The 20,491-nt window shown below is 38.2% G+C and overlaps 1 protein-coding gene and 2 long non-coding RNA genes across 5 annotated transcripts in view; 2 read left to right on the top strand and 1 right to left on the bottom strand.

Moving 5' to 3' along the window:
• Nucleotides 1-8,561, bottom strand: part of LOC141571059 (uncharacterized) — a 36,058-nt gene extending 27,497 nt beyond the window's left edge. For both annotated transcript variants that reach the window (XR_012495562.1, XR_012495561.1), the window contains exon 1: nucleotides 4,396-8,561. This is a non-coding gene — a long non-coding RNA (uncharacterized LOC141571059). The remainder of the gene's footprint in view (nucleotides 1-4,395) is intronic.
• The window catches only part of LOC141571061 (uncharacterized), a 102,349-nt gene extending 93,398 nt beyond the window's left edge, over nucleotides 1-8,951 (top strand). The window contains exon 5 of the long non-coding RNA XR_012495565.1: nucleotides 8,555-8,951. This is a non-coding gene — a long non-coding RNA (uncharacterized LOC141571061). The remainder of the gene's footprint in view (nucleotides 1-8,554) is intronic.
• A 3,796-nt stretch (nucleotides 8,952-12,747) lies between these two features.
• INTS6 (integrator complex subunit 6) overlaps nucleotides 12,748-20,491 on the top strand; it is a 93,082-nt gene continuing 85,338 nt past the window's right edge. For both annotated transcript variants that reach the window (XR_012495567.1, XM_074329907.1), the window contains exons 1-3: nucleotides 12,748-13,372; nucleotides 13,765-13,842; nucleotides 14,648-14,797. Coding sequence is in view for 1 of the 2 variants with exons in the window: in XM_074329907.1 (XP_074186008.1) it covers nucleotides 13,262-13,372; nucleotides 13,765-13,842; nucleotides 14,648-14,797 (339 nt within the window). In the remaining variant the exon portion in view is untranslated. The remainder of the gene's footprint in view (nucleotides 13,373-13,764; nucleotides 13,843-14,647; nucleotides 14,798-20,491) is intronic.

The following is a 20,491-nucleotide window of genomic DNA, read 5'->3' on the forward strand; positions in this document are numbered from 1 at the left end:
GTTGTATTTTGAAAAGCAAATCTGAACCAAAATTATATTTCACAGATCTGAAAATTAAAACCATAACATATCTATATATTAAGATGAAAGGTCACAAAATTGCTACATGAAAGACTGAGAGGCTAAGTTGTATTTATGACACGATTACATGTTTAGGGCAGGGTGTAAGGGAGCCAATACAGGCTGCAGGGTCTGAGCCGTGTTTGATTCACAGCTGCAGTTCATGTTGGGGATGCTTACCGTGTTTCCCCGAAAATAAGACCTAGCCAGAAAATCAGCTCTAATGTGTCTTTTGGAGCAAAAATTAATATAAGACCGGGTCTTATATAATATAATATTGACATTTTATTATATTATATTAGACTCAGTATTATATTAGTCCCGGTATTATAATATATTATATTATATTATACCTGGTCTTATATTAAAATAATATTTTAAATATATTAAACATAAAAATATATTTAAATATTGTATTAAAATACTTTTTTATTTCATTTTAATATAATATAAGATTGGGTCTTATATTAATTTTTGCTCCAAAAGATGCACTAGAGCTGATGGTCTGGCTAGGTCTTATTTTTGGGGAAACACATCTCTCTGATGTCTCCTTTCCAGGTGACTCCCCTTAACTGGAGTAATAACTGCTCAAAGAGTTAGTTGTAAGGATTGAGAGCTACAAGTATTTGTAAAGCACTAAGCATAATGATACCTAGATTTTTTTAAATGGCTAGATTTCCTACCTTTTGTTACACACACATACACACACACACACACACACACACACACACACACCTTGCTTATATTTATTCATTTTAAAGAAAATACTTAGAAGTTTTATATGAAGTTTTTTTGGCTTATTCATTTCAAAACAATTTGTATAATAAAATTCAATTATAACACAATATTAGATTATGCTTCAACTTTTTGTTTTACTATGGGATTAACTGGTACACAATGTGTCACATGTATGAGGCAGATGTTAGTGCTACGTATTTTTATACCTATTAAATTTTGATAATATTTTTCATTTACATGTGTAAAACTGGTTAATTTACTCATAAAATACATATTTGTTTCTTTTCCTCTTGTTGCTTCACAAAATCAAGTACCTTACATAAAAGGTACTGATATTGCCATACTTGTAACTGAATCAGAAACCCAATGATCCCACAGATACATCTTTTGAAGGTCAAGACCTTTACTTAATGATATATGAATAATACAAATAAATATTTGTGGTAAAGTATAATGCTTCAACAGATATTCTTTTTTCAACATGTCACCAACTTGAACATGCTTTAGTTATGATAAAATATATTTTAATGATAATCAAACACAATAAACAAATATTTTCCAACTCATAAACATAGAGAAAAAGGTCATTTACACTTAAAACTTTTGAGACTACACTGCACATTATGACCTATTGACCATTGTCCAAAATGATAATCTGGTTAACCAAGTGAGTTTTTAAAAGTTGCCATACCAATATTTCAGTGCCAAACAGAAGTTTGGTAAAAATTTGTTTTCCTACTAAAATTATTTTATTTTATTACCACATTGAAATCTTTCCATGTGTGAAAACACTTCATAATTACTATGGAAGAAATTTGGAGATCACCACTAGTTTCATTTTTCTTAACAAAATAAGTTATCAGTTTTTCAATCTATTCCAGGTACCAAGCACATGCTAAGCACCACATATACGTTCTTCCTAATCCTGGCAACAGTTCTACAGTGATAAGACTGCTGTGCAGCCACCATGCAGATAAGAGTGGCCATGTGACATAGCTGGCCAATGAGATCTGAGAAGAAATTATTAGGAGTGGTTCCAGATAATTTCCTTTTTAAGAAAGTCCAGCTCAGCTGACATGCTTACTTTTGTCCTTCCCATTACTTTTACCAAAGCAAACCTACAATACTTGAAGTGAAATGGCTAATTACGAGTTGACAAGCACCTATTAAGATTGGCACAACAAGTAAATAGAGAAAGTCTTATGTTTTTAATGACATCGTAAAACTTAGATTGGACAAATAAGGTCTGCCTGGACTGCCTACTACTGACATATGTGATAAAAATAACCCTTGCTTTTTTCAGGTTTCTCATTCACAGATGAATGAAACTCTCAACTGATTCACCTGCAAAGAAAATGTTGACCTTTCAGTCAGTGTCTGAGAGGAGGCAACCCAGCTGGTACAAAATAGGACAACATTTGATGCATAAGTGTCAGAATCATTAATGACGATTTAAAAGTGCTTTGAGAACCTTGGATTAGAAGTGTTATAGATCATGGGGAAGATACAATATTGGAAGCTGTTTAAACATGTTCCTTAATTTTATTTCAATAAATTTTCACCTTGGGCAAGTGTCTTTACCCTTGTTCTCAGTTTATTTATCTCTCTTTTTAAATTTTATTGGGGAATATTGGGGAACCGTGTTTTTTTCCAGGGCCCATCAGCTCCAAGTCGTTGTACTTCAATCTAGGTGTGGAGGGTGTAGCTCAGCTCCAAGCCCAGTCGCTGTTTTCAATCTTTAGTTGCAGGAGGCGCAGCCCACCATCCCATGGGGGAATTGAACCTGCAATCTTACTGTTGAGAGCCTGCGTTCTAACCAACTGAGCCATTCGGCCACTTCACAGTTTATTTATGTTTAATACAAGAGAATTGCACTAGATTATTTCTAAGATTCCTTACAGAGAGAACTATTAAAATACTGTACATATTGGCCTATAGTGAAACAACACCCTGGCTCCAAAATGCATTATTCCTTGTAATCTTATGAATACTTGTGAACTATAAATATGCAAAATACAAAATTTAATGCATAGGACTCCTAATATCCCAAAAACTTAGAGAGAGGAATAATCTAAACAGACACGTAGTATTGTACTTTGTACTGAAATTTACTTAAATGTGCTGAATGAAGTCACTAAAAGATCATGGTCTCCGGTCTTGAATTTTGCTTTTCTAGACAGATCGTGCCTTTTTAGAAAGAGCAAAAGTGCTATACATTTATAGTACAATACAGTAAAATCTCCCTTATCCAATGCTGGTAGGTGAATAGTGGATCCAAGCAGTAACCTAAAGCAAAAAAAAAAATTTTAAATGATGCTCCATGCCTTAAACTTTTTATTTTAACTTGAACTACAAGTGTTCTTCATTTGTCAATCTTTTGAAACGCAAAATACTTGTAGATTTTTACTTTTTCTAGCCTCTTGCAGTTTTCTTGCTTACACTTGACAGAAATTTCTTCAGTGACTTTTGTTTCACATTCCATTGGTTTGCATAATATTTAATTAAAATAATTACAATAACAAGTACAACTGGTACAAAGGGGTTTGGGGAAAAATGCAACTGACTCCACAAGCATGGAACTTGCAGTGGGAGCAAGTTACATTAAAGGGAATTTTACTAGTTTTGAGCATATACCATGCTGTGGGAATGTTTTAAAGAGGGAACGAGGAGCATCAATTAATCTGGCAAATTAAGTGTATGTCATGAGAGCTCCTATGTACCCATCATCAATGATAGATATTGCGTAATCAGATGTTAAGCTATTTTATTCACTGTTTTAGAACATGGGTCTTTGGAGACTAGTGAAATTGAATATTAAAATGATCTTCTCACTAACATCCTAGAAGCTCTTACCCTTTTATCCTTCCCATCTTGTTCTTATGAATGAATTTCTCCCTTACATTTTGTTGTCTCATCATTTTCTTATGTGCCTGAGTCTATGCCTTGTTTTCATGTCAGGGATCCCATTTCTAGTCTTCACAGGGATTGGAGACTTTAGCTTACAGGTTAGATTAAATGATCAAGGGAAGCTGTAGCAGAGTGCCTGGCATAAGTAAGCTATGAAATGTGTTCTTCCCATTTCTTGATGTTGCTTCCTAACTCAGAGCTCTAACTACTTACATTGTTGAATCTTCGAGGTTGACCACTGCTGCCAGGATCGTTGTCCTTACGAGCCTGGATGATCGGCTTGCCTGTCCATACTATTAGCCACTAAAGGGATTTTCTCAAGCACTGAGCCTAGCCCCTAGTCTCACTGGTCAGTATGGTGACCATCTATTTCCTATGGATGCCTCAGTATCTATCCTCTCCACCTCTAAATTTCTCTATAATTGATTTTGTCATTCAACATATATTTAAACACTTACTATATACTGGTGTATTAGGGTTTTCCAAAGAAACAGAACCAACAGAAACAGAACACAGTACACACACACACACACACACACACACACACACACACACACTGGACAATTAAGTTTGTGAACTTTCTGCTGTGTAAGTGCATGGTGGAAAGTTCACAAACTTAACAGTCCTTTCGTATATTTTGTGTGTGTGGGGGGGGGGGGGAGAGAGAGAGAATATAAAGAATTGACTCACAGGATTATGGAGGCTGACAAGTCCCAAGGAAAGCAGTCGGCCAAACTGGAAACCCAGGACAGCCAATGATGTCATTCCAGTATGAAAGCTGGAAGGCTTGAGACCCAAGAAGAGCCAATGTTTCAGTCTGAGTCAGAACACAGGAAAAGACCTAGCTCAGTGCAGTCAGGCAGGAGGAGTTCCCTCTTACTGGTGAGGGGGTAAGTCTGTTGTATTTAGGTCTTTGATTGGATGAGGCCCACCCACTTTGGGGAGCGCAATATGCTTTACTCAGTCTACCCATTGAAATGTTAATTTCAAGCAAAAACAGGCTCACAGACACACCCAGAAAATTGTTAGACCAAATATCTGGGCACCCTGTGGCCCATCAAGTTGACAAAAAATTAACCATCACACTGGGCACTGTGCTAGGCATTGTTCACATTCTTGTCATTATTTCTGGTCTCAGAGAAGTCTGTGTCCCTTCTTTCACATCCTAATGCTCCCATTTATGCTCTTTACCCTGTCGTCTCCTGTTCCTGAGACCCGCTACACCTTTGGTTTTTCCCTGCTCTTTTTCTACCTAAAAACTTGTTTGGGTTTTTCCCTGACCTCAAAATAAAGGTCCTCTTTGGTCCTTTGAGGTACCATCCCATCCTCTTTTTTAGTGTGAAAAGAGAAGTTTATGGTCTCTGCCTTCAGTAATTTCCTAAAATCCATGGTGATCTAATTAACCTTGTTTCTTTTGTCTCTATATTCCACTAATAAGACCCTTACAAAAGTCAACAATAACTTTCTCAAATCTAATGGCTTTTGTTTAGTCTTCACTTTGATGTTGCAGTAACTTCTGAAAATACATTCTTTTCAGAAGGGAAATTCTCTTTTCTCTTTGCTTTGGCAAGTCGAGTTCCTGGTTGTCCACTTTATTCTCTAATTTTTTTTTTTTTAATTTCTCTTTCTTGTCCTTTTAGGTAAATGTTCCTCATAGCATTTTGAACTTTTTTGGCATTTATCAAATGCCGCTCCATGTTTTAGTTATTTCTATAGTATAGAATTAAAAGAAAACACCTAGCCCCACGACTTCTTATTCCTCTTCCCTGCTTTATTTTTCTCCTGAGCACTTAACCACTATCTGACACCATATATAGTTTACTTATTGTCTCTTTCCTCCTCCTCAGGAGGGCAGGGATTTGGGACTGCTTGTTCATTAATGTATCTCTAACGTCCATGGCAGTAACTAGTGTTCAAACAATAGCTGTTTAATTATTACACAGATTTACATACAGGGTTGTTCAATTTATCATTATTTATAAAAAATAAAACATCTGGCAATAAACACAATATCTAGTAAAAAGAGGAAAATAAATGATATGACCATGAGGTGGAATATTATGCATTTATTAAAAATCACATTTAAAAATTACTTAAAGAAAAATGCCCACATTATATTAAGCAGGGAAAAAGCATGAATGAAAAGATTAATATACTCCAATTTTATTTAAAATGTAAAGGAGGGGATATATTACAATGTTACCAGTGGCTTTGTCTGAGCAGTAAGATTAAAAGTAATTTTTGCATTTTGTAAATTTTTGACATATCTTTAAGGTTTTTTTTTAATTATTTTTTTTTCAGTTACAGTTGACATTCTATATTATGTTTCAGGTTTTGACAAATCTTTTAAATACTATAAAAATTTAAAGATCGAAAATTGTAAAGCTTTGAAGAAAAAAATGCTTCTTCATTCAGTTGCTTTATTCTCTTCTCTAGTCTGAATGAATTTCTCACTTCAGTTAGAGATGTGATTTGTACTTATCTTTTGACACTGATTATATGCTGCCTAGTTTTACATATATGTATTTTCTCTACTAGGCCCTACACTTTCTGAAGTCAGAAATCATATCTTATTTACAATTTGCAGAGCCTACAGCACTTGTTTTTACAGTCAATAACTGAAAGAAGAAACACATTAAAAATGTTTTAATCGCCAGGAACAATATATACTGTTAGTTGCTTAGGGAAACCATCAAATAATGTGATTTTCTTATTTGATCTGGTGTCTTTCATGACTGCCTTGAAAATACTCTTGTTTAATGCTATATTAGAATGATGACAATAGTACAAGCATTTTTAGGGTTTGGCCTACCTCTCTGATGTCTTTATTTACATATATTTTATTAGTTGGTATATTATATGAAAACTTTTGATTATAGAGTAAATTTGGGCATGATCGATTTCAGGGACTGAAACATTAAGTTCGTTAGGCTAGGCTGGTATAACAAAGAGATCATGGTACAAATGGATCCAAAAACAGGACAAGTTTATTTCCTGCTCTTAAGGGTGGGTGTTCATGGTTGGCTGATAGGTTCCCACCACACATTTACAGTCTCAGGGCCTTCCATTTTTGGCTTCCCAGTATGTCCACAGTATGCTAATTATATTTAATAATCTCTGCCTCCAGGTTAGATTATAAATTCAAGTGAGGCATAAAATTGCCAGATTCAGCAAATAAAAATAAGGGATGCCCAGTTAAATTTGAATTTCAGATAAACAACTCTCGAATTTTAGTATAAGTATGTTTCATGTAATATTTAGTACATGATTATACTAAAAAATTATATATTATCTAAAATTCCAATTTAGAGTCCACTTTTATCAGGCAACTCTATGAGGGTAGGGATTAGGTCTATTTTATTTAACACCGAATCCCAGAATCTAAAACAGTGCCTGTTGATTTTAAGATAAATAAATCTCTCAATAATATTTAATGAAAAATTGGCATTCTGCCTTTCAGGCAGAACCTGTATCAGCAAAGGATACTTATTATTATTAATTAGAATAAAACTGCTATTAATGAGAATTTGTATTAAGTATCAGCAAATACTCATTAATATTTATTGTTAAGAATAATATTACTTGTTAATGATATTTCTTTACCCTATAAAGAATATTTTTCAACCGGTACGACTTGAACATGTATCAGCATTTCAAACCACAAATGTTTCACTAAACTTCAGTAAGCGGATAAAATCTGTCTTCCCCTAGATTTCTGCACTGCTATCTCACTTTTTACAAGTCTCTCTATTCAAATGTCATTTTTTTCAATGATGCCTTCCCTGTTCTCCTCTTATCTAAAACTGCAACTCTCCTCCCTTTGCAACAGTTACCTCTTCCGCTCCCGCTTTATTTTTCCTCCTTAAATATACCATATAACTTACTTATTTATCTTGTTTATTGTCTACCTCTCCGGCTAGCATGTAAACTTTAAGGACAGGCATTTTCCTCCCTGTTTTATTCACTGCTCAATCCCCAGATCTTGCACATACTAGAGATTCAATAAATATTTGAACAAGTGACTGAATAAACACCAATGGCTGTTATTTTAATTTAAAGTTACCAGTAGTTTGATATTTACTTTACATGACACAATATGGATTTAACCTCAACTATATCATGATTCTGCCTGCATTCTCAGTTCACCATGTCCTATCAATTCCATCACCTCAGTGTCTTTTATAACCCACTCTTTACCTTCCCTATTGCCACTTCCACATTCATTCCAATAAAATGATTCCTATTTGTTCTCTGTATTAATGCAGAAATTGCCTAATTCGTCTCTTTGCCTAATTCTAATCCATCTTCCCAATTGTTACTAAAATTATCTTTCTAAAGTGAGAATCTGATTATATTACTACCTTGCCCCCAAACTGTCTCCCTATCAAAGATAAAATTCAAAATATTATACTTGGACACTTGAAATCCTTTATGATGTGGCCCAGCCTCAACTCCTACCACTCTTCCACACGTTCCAGCCCCATGTGACTTGTCTGTTCAAATATCACTTACTTTGTAAGAATAGCTGCTCTATCCTCAGTGCTCAGAGGTCTCTGACACTTATTTTACGAACTACCAGCACTAAATGGTATTTTACTGATTTTACGATTTACATTTCTGTTCTAACACCTCTAAAATTGGAATTTAACTTGCAATAATGGTATCTTTCAATGCTGTCACCAGAAGGCTCTTGTGATGTAGCTATCTTAGCTTGTACATGTGCAAACTTCGTGGTTATTCCTGGTGGCACAACTAGGCAATTGCAAACCCTAGACATTTCAGTCAACCATTTAAAGAAAGGATATAAATCCTGGTTGTGGTCTGAAAACCTTTCATTGATATCTTCTAGTTGGATCAAGAAAGCACCAGCATCAAAACTCGAAGAATGGAAGCCGATGGTTTGGAAGAAAATACTGAAGATAATAGCTGAGTATTCTTTAAAACATGTTGAATCGCTAATGCTCCTGGTTGGTAGAATTTAACACAGTGTGGATAAATTCTAATTGATAAAGAAGCATTATGTCATAGTTTAATTAGCAGCATTTTTTTCTTTCAGTGGTCCAAAAATAATGGCATTTCTTAGAACCCAAGGTATCTCAGCATAATGAAATATGGTTATGTTGCCTCACATTTTCAAAACAATCCTCTACTCTAAGACAGGTCTTATTATATCATGCCTGGGGTCTGCTGACTTATTGTAAGTGTATTCTCATCACCTGTTTATCTGCCTCTGTCTTTCCATTAGATTATAAACTCTCTATGGCCTACCATAGTGCCTTGTCACATAGGTGTGCAATTAATATTAATTTTTAAAATTACTGCAATTTTCATGCTCTTTTGCTAGAGAAACTGTTCCACTGTGATTCTCATTCTCAATTTGGCTATGTCACTTTCAGAACTGATCTTAAATTATCTCAAACTTCAACTATTACTGTGAAATACTGCTCAATGGAAAGGTCTAATTCCTTTTTAATAGTAGTCCCTAGCAGCATGTTTTCCTGAGGATTGATATTATATAATATTAGGATGACCAAAATACATTTTCATATATATATATATATATATATATATATATATATATAATCTGAATACATTCTGCTGCGTAGCTTCACATCTAATTTTTTATGCTTATTACGTCACTTTTTTGATGCTCTCAACCTCTCAACATCATTGACTATTCGTGATCTCAAAGAGTAAAAAGCAGAGAGCTAAGGAAATGGTAAGTGAGCCAAAGAACCATTGTTAGGTTACATATGAACACTAGATTAATCTGATTATTTTGTTCAGATGGCACATCCAGAAACCATAAGCCAAGTCATTGGCACATAATTATTTTTAAACCGTGTTACCCTGTTTAATTGGTTTAAAGTAATTTAAAAGGGCTCTGGTTGGCTTCTACAAATCAATCTAATTCATCAGTTTTTTCAATTCCATTAGAATAGCTCTATTTACACAATTTAGGCTATTGTTAAGCCAGAGTCACCATTCTTTCAGGGGGTTTCCCAAAATTTATTCATTCTCTTTTAAATGGGAGCCACAGCATTTGGGCAGAAATCCTTTAAAAGCAGCAGCAAAGAGCAAGTTTTCTCCCACTTACCTCTTTTGACCAATGCCCTCCCAGAAAAATCTTCCTTAATTCCCTAGACTGCAACAGCACAGGGCTTAGCACACACTACTCCAACTAGTTTTCTCTCTAGCATTGCAAGAGCTCACCACTTCTTCAGTTGAGTCTGATGAAATAGTTGGCTTGCATTTAGGGGCCATGTTTTAGAAAAATAAGCTGCATATAACCAGTTTCTTTTTAGAATCACAGGATTGAGTAAATAAGAGATTCATGTTTCTCATGTTTCCCAAGGCCTAAACTCACCAAGGAAAACAGTGGGACTCTCTAGCACTGTTTAGTCTTTGCACTTAGCTGTCCTGATCTTTGTATCTAATCCTGGCTTTACCATACACCTCCATTTATGACCCTAGTATGACAATCTGCCAACTCCCGAGCTAGGGAAGAAAGAGCGATGGCTCCATGGAAAATGATTTCAAATAACTGCAATAGGTAGTAACTGTAATTCATACTCATCTACTTCAGTAATCTAGTTTGATTCCCTTCAAACACTGCTTTGTACTCAGCACGCCAACTAAAAACTCTAATTTATATGGAAAAAAAAATCCTTAGACTGGAATAAAGGCCCTCTACTGTCTAGACATGACCTACCTTTCAGGATGTTATACTACTCTTTGTGTAGCTGGTGTTGCAGTCTTGCTGAACTTCACTGTTCCCCAGAAAGCCATTGACAATGCTGTGCTAACTTTCTTCACTACATTTTAAATGTCTAGGACTTTTTCATTGCCAGCTTCCTCTTCCTCTACCCATATATCTGAATCCTTTAAAGGCGTATTTCTCAAACCTGAGTTATGTAAAATAAATTCTTATGATTCTATAGAATACATTTTCAGACAGGCAGGAGTCCATAGACCACAGTTTGAAAAGGACTGACATAAAAAAAACTGTAGACCAATTCCATGAAAATCAGTTGCCAATTATCACTTTAAAAAATTATATATATATATGCATGTGTATATATATATATATATATATATATATATATATACACACACACACACACGTAACTGGTAAAACAATTTGTATATTGTCGTTAAAATGAAAACAAAAAATTTAAAGCATCAAAGAATTCTGAGTCTTAGCTCCAGATCTAGGACCCCAGTTTGAGAAACACTGTTTTAAGGCACAGCTTAAACATACTGACCCTGGAAAATGCTCTTTCATCACCCCAGGGTAGTATATTTTTCTCTTTTCTGAGTTCTTTAGTATCTAATCACTTTCTGCCTTGTAGTAGCTAGTAATACTAATGTAGTATTTTTCTAGAAAAACAATAAGCTCTTTGAAGGCAGGGACCATATTTTAATCATTTAACTATCTGAGGTCCTCAGCAAGCATTGCATATAAGACCTGTATTTCATCTTATTTAGCAGTCCCAATCTCTTAAAAAATCTCTCTTCTGTGGCACACACTCACAGGACAGCATATTACTGAAATAGCCCTACAATAAATTAAAAGTTCAGAGGTTGTTTTAAATACTAGGAAGAGTCCAAGTTATGAAAGCAAAGATTTTAAAAAAGGGCCACAAAGCATGTCTCGTCAGTGTTAACAGGAACTACTTTTTAAAATGATCAGTAAAGAATTTCAGCGTGAAGAGTGAAAGAAAAAAACAAAACAAAAAAAGCAATGCAAGGCCTAGTAAGAGAGGCCCTAAAAATACCTACATAGTCTTCTGAGAACTATTATGTCCCTAATTCAACTTGTATTTCAGGCAGTATTCAGTTTTTAACTAGTGTAGAGGATTCGTTACTTCAGGTATGATGACTGAGGCTTGTTTTAACCTAGAACGTCTTACCTCATACTGTATTTGAAATAAGTCTGAGAGACAGCATATAGTGAAAGGAAAGCACAGACAGGGTTATGGGAACCCCATTCTCTGGGTCACCTGGGCAAGCTGAAGTCAGTTTTTTCATTTAAAAATAAAGAGTAATGGATTATGGTTTGCTACCGTCCCTTTTAGCTCTGAAATTGGTATTCTATGGCCCTTAAGTAAACAAGGTTTGACAGAAGTATTTCGTTGGGTAGAACCGGTTATTTTCCCCTAAGAATAAAATGGGCAACAAACTGTTTATCGATATTTAACTCTTTTCCCATCCCCTTTTAGGGCTGTTTCAAACAAGTAGGTTGGTTCCTTTCTTGGTAGGGCCTCGAAGAGGGGTCCTGGCCTGCTCCGAGTCCAGCCCTCACCCCGGCTGCTCCCCAAGGCTGAGCGAAACCGCGGGTGAGGTTTGTCTTTCGTCCCCACTCCCCAGCGGGAGCGCTGTGACTCGCGGAGATTAGTCCCTCGTCATAAACAACCTCTCACTTCCCTTCCCCCGCTCTGGGTCCGCCTACGCTGAGGCCGGCCCTCTGAAGACCAAGGAACCTCTTCCGGAGACCGCTGGTCTGCCGCGTTCCCCTAATTGGGCGTTTGATCCTATATTTATCCCCTCCTCATGTGCCCACCAGGGAAGGGGCTCGCTACAGCGACCTCGGAAGGGGAGATGAAGTGAACCTCCATTTCCCCTCCCTCGACCCCTATCACCTCCAACAGCCAAGGAGAGGCCGGCAGCAGTGACGCGCAGACTCAGCCGCTGCTGTCCTGCGCGCGCCGACGCGGCTCCCACCCCCACCCCGCGATCCTTCCGCGGTCCGTCCCCGCCCATTCCCGGAGCCCGCCTCCGCGTCTGCCGACCCGCCTGCTCGGCCCTCGCGATCGCTCTCGCGCGCACCCGACGCCCCGCCTTCGCGCGTGCTCAATAACAGTTCTCGGAGCCGGCCTACAAGCTTCTCCCTCCCCTGAGCTGTTTGAATATGCTAATAAGAGGCTAGAGATCAACGAATTGAATTGCGGGGCGGTGCGTCACGTGGCACGAGGACGTGTCAGGAGGCGGAGCCTCTGCAGCCCCTGCCCGAATTAAAACCGGAGTGTGAGAGAGAAAAGCGCTTCAGTAGCGAGAGGGGCTGAGAAAGTGGTGACACAGCCGGGGTGCGGAGGGAGTCCCTGAAACTTCTCCCAACAGCCCCAGGGCCAATCTCCCCTTAGCCCACTCCCCTCTTCGCCAGCTCCCAGGTCCCCACTCCCTGCACCGGGGGTGGGGTGGGGAGCCAGGCCCGTCTCCCGCTGGGACACACACAGGGGCCGGGAGCGGGGACGGGACCCCCGAGGCGGGGAGTACGGACCGACAGACAGACGGCCGGGCGCCCGCCCTAGCGGGCAGGCCGGCAGGAGGAGGCGGAGGAGGGGGTACGACGGGGAGGACTGGGTCTGGGAGTTTCCTCTCAACTATCGGGGGAGAAACTCCCCGCAGCCGGAGGAAAGACCCAGACGGTGTTTTCCTCCCGGGGGCCGCGCTCCCCCGCCCCGCGTAGCGGCGGTCGCCGCCGCCGCCACCGGCGCCTCCACCTCTACCATCTCTTTCTCTACCACCTTGGGCCCCGGTGTCCCCGGCCAGCACTATGCCCATCTTACTGTTCCTGATAGACACGTCTGCCTCTATGAACCAGCGCAGCCATCTGGGCACCACCTACCTGGACACGGCCAAAGGCGCGGTAGAGACCTTCATGAAGGTACCGACTGACCGAGCCCGGGCGGCGATCCCGGCCCGGCGGCCTGCGGGCGGCTGGGGTGGCAGGGAAGGCGGCCGGGGGCGGCGAGGCGGAGGTGTCGGGGACCTGACTGCGGGAGCTGCCGGGCTCGGGGACCCCCTCCCCCACCGCGCGGGCGGGCGGGTGCTGCGAGCGGGGCTCGGCCGGGGCCCGGGCTCCGGCCGCGGGAGGTGTGTTGGGGGCCGATCTGTGTGTGGGGGGCGGCGTGAAGGGGTGGTCGCTGCGTGTGCGGTACTGGGGGTGGGGGGGCGGTGGGGCCGCTGGGCACCCCTTCTCCGCCTAGTAACCTCGCCTCTGTGCTTCCCTCTCGCTCGCCCTGTTTCTTCTCCCGTCCCCCACCCGCTCTCCCGCAGCTCCGTGCCCGGGATCCTGCCAGCAGAGGAGACAGGTATATGCTGGTCACTTTCGAAGAGCCGCCCTATGCTATCAAGGTAACAGCCCTCGCCCTCCCCCTTCCCTTCCCAGTTCCTTCCTCGCTCGCCCTCCCCGCCCCCCATTCACCCTTCATTATGCTCCCCTCCCCCACCCGCTGTGCTCCAGGAGCTGAAGTCTTTTCCCTGCGGGCTCCCACCCCCTCCCCCGCTCCGGAGCGTCCTGGCGCGGCTCGGAGTCGCGGGGCCACCGCCATGCCCTCCCCAGCCCGGCCCGGCGGCGGCAGCGGCGGCGGCGCTGCGATCAACATGGCCGACATTTCCCCTCCGCGGCGTGAGCGGCAGCAATGAACTGTGGGGGATATTTATTCAAGTTAGCCCCAGTGACAGCCGGGCCGGGCCGCGCCGAGCCTGGGTTTGCATTAAAGGGGAATCGGCCCGAGGCTTGGCCGCTCTCGCCCTTGCTGGCGAGCGAGCCGGTTGAGAGGCTGCGGGGCTTGGTCTTCGGATTCTTCCCTAGAGGGCTGCGGGCCAGTGGGACAGCTGTAGGTTAACTTCAGAAGTCCTCATGTCTGCTTTCCACTAGCACTTTGCATCCCCAAATTTTGGGTGTTAGGTTAGGAAGTAAATTTCCCAGAGAAGTTCCAAAGTAGTTAGGCTGGTAGCTACCAAAAGCAGTAGCGCAGACAGGTTTGTTCTTGGCCACCTTTGGAAGAGAGTTTCCTCAGCAATGATACGACTTTAACACATTAACCAAACCATCCTGAAAAGTGAAGCAGCTACTTGATGAACCACAGATTGTAATGGCTGTCCATGTATGCAAAGCTTTAAAAGATAAAAAAAAGTCTTAAATTTTTCTTTTCAGGCCGGATGGAAAGAAAACCATGCAACGTTTATGAATGAACTGAAAAACCTTCAGGCTGAAGGACTTACGACTCTTGGCCAATCCCTAAGGACAGCTTTTGATTTATTAAATTTAAATAGATTAGTAACTGGCATAGACAACTATGGGCAGGTAGGTTGAATATTAAGGTGGAAAAAACAGTTGATTTTTCTTTTTGTGGAAAAACGGTCCAGTCCAAAATTACATAACATGAAATACAAGTATAAAACATTTCAGATTAAAATACACTGTACACATAATACAAAAGTGAAACTGACTATACTGTATGTTGTTTTATAGCTCTTTTTTTCTTAAAATACATTTGTATTCAGAATTAGAATCTGAATTCTTTGCTATAAGATTGACATAAATTGGTTTTAATACCTTGCACTCAGGGCATAAAAGGGAAAACATCCTGCCTCACCACACAGTTTCTCTGATACTCTATCCACAGGCAGTTAGTCTGCAATGATTTATAGACACTAGTTGATTAGTGGTCTTCATTTCTATATTACTAAAAACATTAGAGGACATTATTCTATTTGTTGTATCAGAGTTTAATTTAACCATAGTGTAGAACTACTCTGAAAGGTAAGATTTTCATTGAAGTTTCATAATTGGCTGAATACATGAAGATTTCTCAGCTTTTGAAGCATATATAATAAGCAACTATGCAGGAAGAATTCTGAATTCATTCCTGAATTAAATGGCAGGTCCAGAGGTTATTTATTTATTTTTTTAACTCCAAACCTTGGAAAAGAGGCTGTTTGAAAATATGAAAGAACCTTTCCTTCCTTCCTTAATGCCCCCCTTTCATTCACACTTGTTTTTATCTATTTGAAGATGAAACAGGAGCTTTAAATCACATGATGGTTCATTATGGAATAATGTAAGGTGGTCCATTGTAACTTTTTTTTTGAGATTGCTGGCCTGGAAAATAAAAGATACTGAAGAATGTGTAATGTTACACATAAAAGTATTAAACGCAAGAAATTCACTTTTTATGCTGTAGTGCAAAGCACTGTTACCACAATGATACATTTAGGTATACATTTTGTTCTTTTCCCAAATTCCATGAGCCACGGTTTTCATGAGTTTCACAAATTTCAGGGGCATTCTTCCTACAACTTGTGGCTGCTTTATATAGAAAGATACAGAAATTTTCCCTTGTTTTAGTAATGTTTGTACTTTACTTCTTAGGGGTAATTTAGCCATATAGCATTTAAAGTATATGTTGCAATTCAGTCACTTCTATTTTTACTGAACTGCACTTCCATTGTTTAATTAAGTAAATGGGTATTTCCTTACCACATTAATCTTTTTATGTTTCCCCTCTGCTGCATTATTTTGCAGCTCTTAGTAATTTAGGCAGATTTGCCATGGATTTTTCAGTTTGTTTCTGTAAAATAATGGGTTTCTTTTCCCTTTCATATTCTTTTGTTATATGTAGTGCTTAAGGTTTTGATCTAAACTTTCAGTTCAAAGGCATGTTTGAAACTTAACATTTGGTTATCTTACTTGGTTGTCAGGTTGTCAGTATATACTAGAACTATTATTTCTTCTGCATCACATTTCTTAAGTGGGAAAGGCATGTAGAAACATTTATTTCCTACCCGCTAGTTAAGAATATTTCTTAGGGTGCTTCCTTATAAAAACATTGTCATGGAGAGGCTGAGGACATTTAAACCTATATTTTCCTTTTCTCAGTTGCCATCTTCTACTGGAGAATATTTAAATTCTAGTCTATAAAGCTTACAGAAAGTTTGAGGTTTAAGGTGATCCTGCTGTGCTCTTTGACCAAGTAAAGAACCTGGAGATTAGGATGTTTTTGCATGTTAGGATTTACTAATTCAACAAGGGAAAAGGATAATGCTTCTCAGTTATTTTGATGAATAAGCTAGGATGCAAGGAGTAATATTAATGCTTATGTCCTGAACTGGCACATAAAAATGACACTAGCATTAAACTAATTTAGGAAGCCACAATTTCGAAATGAAAATGAAAATGATTGAGTAGAGTGTTTAGTGAGAAGAAAACATCTTTCCAGAAGATATTTTTCATCATAAGACTCTATTGCTAATTTAGATATTTTCAATTAAAGGAAAGGATAAATTGTCAAGAATTTTGGATTTCTCAAATACTTAATACAGTTCATTTATTTTCTTTGTAAGAGTACTTCACATCAACCTATTTTCCGTGAAATACTTTTATTCTGTAACCAGCGTTTTTACATAAATATTTCCCTTTCATATTCTATACTAGGATCTGTGGAGCCCACAGTACTAAATACTTACATATAATCTAAATATTGAAGGAAATGAAAAAAGGTGAGCTAGATGAAAGACAGCATATTGGTTTTATAGAGCATCTAAAAAAATCTTTAAGTTTCTGAATCATTTTCTTAATCTAAATGTGGGCATATGTGTGTGTATGTATATACATGTGTACATACATATCTATATAGATACAGAGATACTGCCACACCTGCTCCCTCCACATATATGCGTAGGTGGTTTTCCATAACCAATTCCAAAAGTGTTTTTAATACCTGTGTTGCATCTGTTAATTTAGTGAACATATCTGCAAATAAAACATTGAGATATTCACTAGTATGCTAACAGAATTTTCAGGACATCAGTAAGGTTCAAGTAGCTGAGAAAAATGATTCCTGTTGAATGTTTTCCGCAAGCCCTTTGAATATTCCACTAAAAAAAATTCCTTGCATGTAGGAATTCTTATAAATATTTAATTTTGATAATCAGTACCATTTGCTGATATTTCTGTAATCATAGAACAATGTGTAGCTTCTAGTCAATCTTTCCTAATTATAGTAGCACCTTATTGCTTATCATTGCAGTGAAATTTGATACATTTTTTTCACAAGTGTTCACCAGAGTTTCAAATAACGCTGATCTTTTGAAAGCCACTGAAAACCTGAACCAGCCTTAATACCTAAAGTTAAGACAGGTCTAAAGTTTTAGAAGTCTGATTGAAGTTTTATATGTAGATTGGTTTAGTTTTCATATTGTCCCAAATTGTTGTTTTCTGTCAATATTTTCAACATTGTCTTTTTTTTTTAAGTTAGATACCAGTTAGGTTTAGCTGCTAAATATACTCTGGCTTGTAATTCATCATTTTTGTCAACTGGACTGAGTCTACACTTCTATGCAATATGCTACCATGTTTCACTGAAAATATAAGACTTAGCCAGACCGTCAGCTCTAATGCGTCTTTTGGAGCAAAAATTAATATAAGACCCGGTCTTATTTTACTATAAGATCGGGTTTTTATAATATATAATAAAATATAATTAATATAATATAATATAATACTGGGTCTTATATTAATGTTTGCTCCAAAAGACACATTAGAGCTGATGGTCCGGCTCGGTCTTATTTTCGGGGAAATGCGGTAGTACGGATTAGATTGTTCCAGGACTTAGAATGGTACCTGACCTACTATTCTGTGTCCTTTGTGAAGATAATCCTTGACAAATACTCCAAAATGAGACAGTAGTTTAATTTTGGGGGGATTTTCAATGCTAAGTGTTTACCTCATTGAAAAATGGTGGCTTTCAGACGAGGACAAATGGAATGAATCTTAGGGAGAGTAATTTTAACCAGTGTTATTCTTCAGCTGTTTGTGGACTTAGCAGATAATTCAGGTAGAATTCTAATGCTTTTTTTTCCTCCTTTACTCAAGCAGTACCCACTTAGTACTCCGGTAATACAAAATACAGACTTCTCTTTTAATGTTGGTAGGTCAAGTAATGAAAACTCCAATTTGAGTTTTTGGTTTCTCATAGGTTGTCAACAAATGTAATAATAATAGTTCAGTATTTATTGACCTATAGACATCTTTCAAAAGGAAGTAGATTATTATACTTGAATATACTACTGTTCTGAATATATGGACGGGAAACAATGATGAATTTGGTAAATTTCTTAAGTCCCTGAACTGTTCCTTTAATTTTTAAATTGTGGTAAAGAACACATAATATCAAGTTTACGATCTTAACCATTCTTAATTGTACAGTTCAGTAATGTTAAGTATATTCACATTGTGCAACTAATCTTGGAACTTTTTCATCTTGGAAAACAAACTCTGCCCATTAAATAACTCATTTTACCTTCGCCCCAGCCTCTAGCAACCACCATTCTACTTTCTGTGCCTAAGAATTTGACTCCTCTAGCGATACTTCATATAAGTGGAATCATAAAGTACAGTTGACCCTTGAATAACACTGGGGTTAGGGGCGCTGACCCCTGCACAGTCAAATTCATGTATAACTTGAGTCCCCCAGAATTTAATAGCCTGCTGTTGACTGGAAGTGTAACTGATAACAAAGTCAATTGACACATATTTTGTATTTTATATGTGTCATACTCTGTATTACAATAAGCTAGAGAGAAAAAATGTCAAAATTATAAGGAAAATATTTACAGTAACTATACCTATTTATTGAAAAACATTTGTATATTGGCTTTGTAGAAATGCCTATGCAAGTCCTTTGCTCATTAAACTTTTTTTTTTTGAGTTGTAGGAGTTCTTTAAGTATTCTAGATATTAATCCCTTATCAGATAATGTGATTTGCAAATATTTTTTCCCACTCCATGGATTGCCATTTCACTCTGCTGATTGTCCTTTGATGCACAGAACTTTTCATTTTTGATGTACTCCAATTTATCAGTTTTTTCTTATGTTGCCTCTACTTTGGTGTCATTGAGGCAGTCATTACCAAATCCAGTGTCATTGAAGCTTTCTCCCTATATTTTATTTTAGGAGTTTTAGTTTTAGTTAGGTCTTACATTTAAGTTTTTAATTCGTTTTGAGTTAATTTTTGTACGTGGTGTAGGTTATGGGTCCAGCTTCATTCTGCATGTGGACATCTAGTATTCCCAACACCATTTGTTGATGAGACTGTTCCTTCCCCACTGAAAGGGCTTGGCAAAACCCTGAACTTGAAAGCCTCCTCAAATTATTTTCAATAATTATTGACAGATAGGGGACTCTAAAGTCAAACTTGCTTAATTGTTTTTTTCCCCCCTCTTTATTTAATTGTGTAAAAAAAGGGCAATGGCCAGGAATGTGAAAATTGGAATCCCAGTCCTGACCTTAACATTGCGTTACTATGTAACATTGGGCAATCACTTTACCACCTTGGTCCTTTGCTGCTTCATATTCCAAATTGCCAATAATGAAGCCATTGTACCCTTATTGTCGAATCAATGAGAGGTTTAAATGGAATGATATTTTAAAATGTACTTTAAAAAATCATGAAGTGCTTGCTCAATAAGCAGAAAGCATACTTTTTCATCAATAGATTAGTTTATTTACTCGTGTTTTCATTATTTTCAACTTTAAATTTGAAATTATAATTATAAAATATCTAGTGATTTAAAGCTGATTTTTATTACATGCTTTGAAATCTAGTAGCATATTGTATTTTTTCTTGGGCTTTGCATTACTTCCTAGAGAAGAAGTGTGGAAAGTAAGTACTATGGCTTGGCCAAAGTTGTGCTGATGGCAGTTGATAAGCATGGGATAAGTACAGGCATGGTGTTTTAAAAAAAAACGTTAAGTGAAAACTGGATGTAAACAGTTTAGCAGGTAAGTCAGAAAGTCATTGTTTTGCAGGAATACAAGTTAGAAAAGGAATCCTTAAGAGACTACACATGCCTTAGGATTCTTTCAAAATAGGCAGCTCCCCCTAGTGCGTTTAAGATGAGATTTACACAAGTTTGATTTGCACAGAAGCTTTGAGTAGCACATCTGTTGGGTAAATCAAGGGATATTTTAATCAGAAGGTTTGACTGAACTCAAAG

This window comes from Rhinolophus sinicus, linkage group LG04, assembly GCF_036562045.2.
Source record: "Rhinolophus sinicus isolate RSC01 linkage group LG04, ASM3656204v1, whole genome shotgun sequence".
Classification (NCBI taxonomy): domain Eukaryota; kingdom Metazoa; phylum Chordata; class Mammalia; order Chiroptera; family Rhinolophidae; genus Rhinolophus; species Rhinolophus sinicus.